At 35.5% G+C, this 6962-nt stretch overlaps 1 protein-coding gene across 2 annotated transcripts in view; it reads right to left on the reverse strand.

Moving 5' to 3' along the window:
* Positions 1 to 6962, reverse strand: part of LOC107706802 (metal transporter CNNM4-like) — a 21860-nt gene that overhangs the window by 12417 nt on the left and 2481 nt on the right. For both annotated transcript variants that reach the window (XM_016510627.1, XM_016510628.1), the window contains exons 2-4: positions 4794 to 4937; positions 3240 to 3374; positions 2969 to 3138 (exon numbers count right to left, since the gene is read on the reverse strand). In XM_016510627.1, the coding sequence (XP_016366113.1) occupies positions 2969 to 3138; positions 3240 to 3374; positions 4794 to 4937 (449 nt within the window). The remainder of the gene's footprint in view (positions 1 to 2968; positions 3139 to 3239; positions 3375 to 4793; positions 4938 to 6962) is intronic.

Genomic DNA, 6962 nt, shown 5'->3' on the forward strand with positions numbered 1-6962 from the left:
CACAAAAAGAAAAAGAAAAGAGAAAAAACAACTGAATTTAATTAAATTGAGATGACTACAGAGTGGCAGTAAGAAAGCACCTAGCAACCACCCGGAATGGTCATTTTTGACCGAAAAATGTTACTTTTTTTTTTTTTTTTTTAGAATTAAGGTCCTTGCACACCGAGTCCGAAATTTTCGTATGCGTTTTTTCGTATTCGTCAACCTAAAAATTCGTCACGCACAGAAACCTTGCACACTGAATCCGATGCGTATTAATTAATCCGTTGCAAAAAAATTCGCAAAACAATACAAAACGGAGTCTTCAAGCAGTGAGGATGATTTTGTTGTGCTCTCTCTTCTTAAAAAGAGAAAAAGAAAGTGGAAATATTGGATCCATCATCCAACCTAAGGACAGTTCCAACTCCTTATGAAGGAGCTGCGGGATTATTCCGGGCGATTCAAAGTTTACTTCAGGATGTCAGTGGCTCAGTTTGATGCTTTGCTAGCAATACTGGAGGCACATATTTAAAAAGAAGACCACCAATTTCCGTGACCTCAGTGTGCAAGGACCTATACAGTGCTTTGTGCTGCGAGAAGAAGCAGATCAACTTGTCAGAAGTCTCTCAACCTCTCAAAATGTTTGCTACGGATGCGAAAAATGCAGAAAATCAAACCCGATACAAATTTTTTTATGGCAAAAGTTTCTGAGGCAGTGTGTAAACATGATTGACAGAACTTGAGTTCGTATTTATTTTTTAACGTGCATAAATTTCGGATTAAAATTTCAGACTCAAATGTGCTAGAACCTCATTTTCGAACCTCGAACGAATTTCATCTAGTGGAAACGTTTGGTACTGCGCCCAAACAAAACCTTACTACTACTTTTTTTGCAATATCAACCTCAAATTTAAAACACAACTTGTATAGATTTATGGCTTTGATTTTCTCAGTTTTAGAGTAAAACATGTTTTGGAAAATATATATTTCATATAAAATTAAAACCACATAGCAACACCCTGGCAACCACCTAAAACACTAGAAAATACACTTGGAGCACACAAGGCATTGCTATGTGGTTGTTATGGTGTTCTAGGTTGCTAGGCTAGTTCTAGGTCTTGACCACTGATCTATATATATGACTTATATGTTCTCTATTATAGATCAGTGGTCTTGACCCAAAACATCCTAGTAGCAACCACAAGGCAATGCCGTGGAAACCACCTAAAACAACCTAGTAACTACATAGCAATGCCCTGGTAACCATTCATAACACCCTGGCATCATGGCAGTGAGTTTTGCACGGGAAAGCAACACATGTTTTCTTCAAAAAAATCTGGTCTATTTTTTGGACACATCTAATCCTCGACTCAAAATTCTGACCAATGACAGGCAGAGAGAGATATTTGCGGATAGTTGTACAACTGACATCCCTGGAGCAATGTCACAGGGATCGGGTCCCCTGCACAAGGTCAAATGGTGAGGGGTTACATGGGACGCAATGGGTGAATCACATGGTAGCAGCCCTGGGGAACAGGCAACTTCTCTGACCTTTCCTCCTTCTCTCAAATCATCCAAACTCTCGAATGCAGTAAAACACTACCAAACAGTTCATTATTAAAAAGGTTATATTATTAACTTTAAACATGTTTGTTTTGAATACAAATCGCTACAAGGATAACAGGGATTTCTGAATGGTTGCCAGGGTGTTGCTATGCAGTTGCTAGGCTGTTCTGGGTTATTGCCAAGACATAGAACTAGCCTAACAACCTAGAACACCCAGCCACATAGCTAAGTCGCTAAATGTCACAGTTGATGCCATACACTAATTAGCATATTCATGGCGTCATTATTTTTATACAGCCTATTTCAATTTTCGGGATAATCCGGATTTATAAACAAAGCATCGTCTAACAAAATCACCATACGCATAAGTTAAAGGTAACGGCTGTGTTTTCAGATATATTTACATGTGAAATGATAACGAGAGAACAGAGAAAACATTACAAACGACAGAATGTCAGCCTTATGTTTTTGTTTTGTTTGTTAATAAAAAAAATAAAAATAGCTCGTCGCAAAACATCACTAAAAGTCACATCAACAATGAGAAAGTTGATCAATTTGGTGACAAAATCCCCAAACTGGCAGCACTGCAGATCATTCTTTGAATGCAAGTCTGGGGTATTTTTTTTTATAATCTAGGTTAAGCTAATTTTTATATATACTAACACATTTTTTTATATATTTAGAAATACATACATTTATAAATATATTTCTAGTTGTATAAATTAGCATTAGATAATGTATCATGAACAAACATAAATTAACAATAGTATATTTCTAAATTAACCTAGATTAATAAATGCTGTAAAAACCCACTGTCCATTGATAACTGACTAATGTTAACATTAATGTTAACGAAGTGAACCTCACTGTAAATCATCCTATTTTTAACAGCATATTTTTGTATTCTTATACTTTGATATATAAATTTATATTTAAATCTATTATAAATGAATTTATTTAAATAATTAACAAAATGCGTTTAAAAATTAAACAAACTAATAACCACGGTTACTTGCAAATGATTTGATATCTGAAAATAAAACTGAAAACAAACAAAAAAAAGAACTTAAATATCTTCTGTTTATCTCCCATCATATGAAAATCATAAACGTGATCATTCATTATAAGTATTAGCACAGACATCCTCAAGAAGCAATAGTAGTTTAAGCAATAGTAATAGTGATATTTGTCTTTTGCAAGCTCAACTTACATGTGACTGATTACTGAAAGAATTAGCCCACTTTCTGTTTTGACTTAAAGGCACTTTTACTGGCAGCTGAAAGCATTTTCAAACCCATCTAAATATTTAATAACACACATGCAGGAGAGATGTGTAGATATTTGTGGGTGTTCAAATTCTGCCAGAGTCTACAGAGCTTCCAGCTGAATTCTCCACGCAGGCCTACCAGTCAGTTTTACTTACCTGAAGGATAAGGACGAAAAAGTCGACAGGTTTTCCGCGCTGATATAAATAGTGCTGTTGCGAGCGCTTGTCGTTCTCGTTGAACTTAATCTCCTGAATGACATCCGGGTGCTTGAGGATACGCAGTAAGACCTTGTCTGAAATCTGGAGCGGATTGAAAAGGCTCACCTCTGTGGAAAGATGGGCAACAACAAAGATCGGCTGTTATTTGCAATAACAAATGCTCAAAGAGAGAGGTGATAATCAGCGTCTTATAGTCGCAACAGCTCACCAGTAGCGAGGAAACGATGCGCTGCTAGCATTAGTTGAGGCGATATCTTGACTTGGGATTCCCTCTCATGTTTGAAAGCAGAAAAGTCCCTCTTGTTCTTGTTGGGATCCACTTTCTTTCTGTTACTATTGTCAGCTAGAAGGCAAAAAAATTATTAATCTCTCAACCAATGCGTAACTTGTTTCCGAAAAGCATCATAAGCCCAGGTATCACTAGGGATGTAATGATTCACGATACTGATTTCACAATACGATTTTCTCACTATTCTATTTTATTTTTTTACAAAATGAGATTTAAGACAAATTATAAATAAGGTGTCTTTAATTATTTCTCAGACAAAATGCTGCACATTTCTTTGTGAAATTGAAATATGTAAAATAACAAAACTAAATTGAAATTTTAAAACATCTCAAATCAAATAAATAAATAAATACAAATAAAAGAAATCGCTTCATATTAGCAAACTAAGGCTTTTGCCTGTGCTCTTTCCCTTTAAAATTAGAGGCAATTGGACGCAGCATACAAGCAGAATGAGCAGCTGTTGATTTAAACTAGATTGCATAATTTTGAAATTTGAAGCAGAAACAGAATGGTTTGACTTCAGCTTTGTGAAACTATACTATATAAATCATATCTGCATGAAACAAAAACAGCAGACGGGTTGAATAAGAACACAAATTCACTCTCTGCCAGCAGGTGGCGCTTATGGAACAGCAGCGATGCTGTAAACAAAGCAGCGCTGCACTTATAAATACTTCAATATGCATTTTACAGAGGCAAGATGAAAAGAAAATACCATCTAAACTTTTCTGAAGTCAGTCAGTTCTCCTCAGAGGACTCACCCCCAATTGTGTCGCAATTCGTTTAACATCTCAACCGACTCAAATGTTTTTATCGATTTCAACCGGCTCGACATGCATCGTTACATCCCGAATTGGCACCAATAATCTCAATGATCTACTTAGGCTTACGATGCTTTTGGGAAAGCCTAGATCAATAAATCAACTGAACCAATTAATAAATCAATTACATTTCCATGGGTAATCTCATGTCTAGACTAGGGCTGTGCAATTAATCGCATGCGATTGTCATGCGCATCTCGTCAGTAAAGCCGGTTCCGTGATTAGTAGTAAATCACGTGCGTTCAGATGGAGCGGCATTTACTACACAGAGCCGGAGTTCACTGACAAGCTAGGCAATATCGCGTTCATTATCGCAGGCAATTCGATCTGCGATAATGAACACGATATTGTCTAATTGTCAGTGAACTACGGCTCTGTGTAGTAAATGCCGCTCCATCTGAAAGCAGGTGATGCATATTGAAGTATTTATAAGTGCAGCGCTGCTTTGTTTACAGCATCGCGGCTGTTCCATAAGCGCCACCTGCTGGCAGAGAGTGAATTTGTGTTCTTATTCAACCCGTCTGCTGTTTTTGTTTCGTGCAGATATGATTTATATAGTATTGTTTCACAAAGCTGAATCTGCTTCAAATTTCAAAATTATGCAATTTACTTTACTGGCAAACAAGCAAGAAAATAACTATCACGAATGTACTGTAGAGATCAGACTCGTCCAGGATCTCAGATTTGATGATCTCCTCAATGACGTCCTCCAGCGTGACCAGACCCAGAACCTCGTAGAACGGATCTCCTTCGCCCTCATTATTCACCTTCTGAACGATGGCCAGGTGGGATTTACCTGTGGACAGAGCCAAAGATGTTGAACATTGGGAAAATGGTAATTTAAATGTTCCAAGTGTTGTAATTGCAAACTGAATGGCTGTTTAATGGTTATTAAGATTTAGTTCACACCAGGCTAGGAAACCCACTGAGTGGGTGTAGAATAATTCAAACCATATTCCTATGGAAGCACTGCATGGATATGCATATTAATGAGCTGTATTATCACTGCAGTCTGAAAACCCCATGAATTATTCATCATCTTGTTTTATCCGAGGGGCCGTATCAATCATAACCATTTAAGCAATACTGGACCATAGGGCTTCATGTTTGAAGCCAAAAGAGTTGGATCAGAAGTGCTACTAAACTTAGAGCTCAAAGAGTTTAGGAGCGGGAAATGATGGAGATGTCTGGGGATTAGAAATAGAAAGGAAAAAGGGAAGGATGGAGCAAGACAGGAGCAGTTTTCATTTTAGTTTCAGTTTTAGCTAACTATAATAACCCTAAGCATACATTTTAACAGTTCATAATGCAATTACAATTAGTTAACTAACATGAACTAACAATAAGCAATATATTTTTTTACAGCATTTATTAACCTTTATTAATGGTAGATAACCAAGTTTGTTCACAGTGCGCTTACTAATGTAACCAGATACAACTTTTTGAAATTAAAAATGTATTAGTAAATGTTGAGATTAATTAAGATTAATACATGCTATATTAGTTTTGTTAATGGTTAGTTCATGTTAACTGATGTAGTTAACTCATGTTAACAAATAAAACCTGTAAGAGCTTAGGAGCGGGAAATGATGGAGATGTCTGGGGATTAGAAATAGAAAGGAAAAAGGGAAGGATGGAGCAAGACAGGAGCAGAAGACACTTTGACTTTTTTTTTTTTTACGTTAAGAGGGAATCTGAAAACGCTGCACAATCAACACTACTGTACAAAAGCTGTATAATATTGAATTTGTACAACACTTAATGCTCAAATCTGAACCAAAATAAATGGATGGACTAATACAGAAGTTCTGACCAACACCGACAACCAATTATAATTTTTTTGTTATATGTTAATGCATGTTTTTCCCCACTAAAGCTTTGAACTATATTTAAAATACAAGTAAAATCAGGCATTAAAACATGCTTCTAAATAAAAAAAAGCTTCAAACTTTGTTCACATCACTAACCCTAAACACTTTTTTTTTAATGACTAAAATGATATCATGTATTTCTAATAAGTGACCTTAAATAGAGGAAATATGCAAATTTATTTCTGAAATCCAGGGATTTAGAGTAAGATCAAGCCTTATTTTATAATACAAAAAGCATCAGACAAGCAGACTGCTTAAGAGAAGAGCTAATATTTTGTCGCTGAAATACACTCCAGTGTTCCTGAGGGATCGCATTTAGCAAACCACCCACATTTACTTATTTGCATACTCATAAGCTTTTTTACATACATTCATATCTCAGTGGAGCTCATTTTAAACAAATAGTAAAACACATTTGAATAGGGTTTGGAGTTTCTACAAATTTATCATCAAATGCAGCAAAAGCAATGTCCTGAGTTGACATTCTGGACAATACAGTGCCTGTCACATTGCTTTTGTCTCTCTGTGGCACCTCTGCAGTGCTGCAGTGATTGGGAGAGGAAAAATGCAGTGGGATGAACTTCAAACCACCAATCATTTTAAAACACCGCCCATCCAACTCATCTTTAATCAAACACATCAATACTCTGTGGCAAAATGTGCTTCAACAGTTTGTACAAAAATTAAACCAGCATAATTGTTATGATTAAAGTCAATAAAGTGAAATAAAATATTAACATTCATGCATTTGGCAGACACTTTTATTATTTTCTTTGCATATAAGGTATATGCAATGTTATCACTGAGATGTTAATATCAATTATATATATCATATAAACTATACAGATATATTTTTATTACCATCTGTTTTAATTTTAATTTTTGTTACACGTTTAGTAATTTTGTCATTTTTAGCATTTTATATATATATATATATATATATATAAAAT

This window comes from Sinocyclocheilus rhinocerous, unplaced genomic scaffold (genome assembly GCF_001515625.1).
Source record: "Sinocyclocheilus rhinocerous isolate Xijiao unplaced genomic scaffold, SAMN03320098_v1.1 scaffold864, whole genome shotgun sequence".
Taxonomy (NCBI): Eukaryota; Metazoa; Chordata; class Actinopteri; order Cypriniformes; family Cyprinidae; genus Sinocyclocheilus; species Sinocyclocheilus rhinocerous.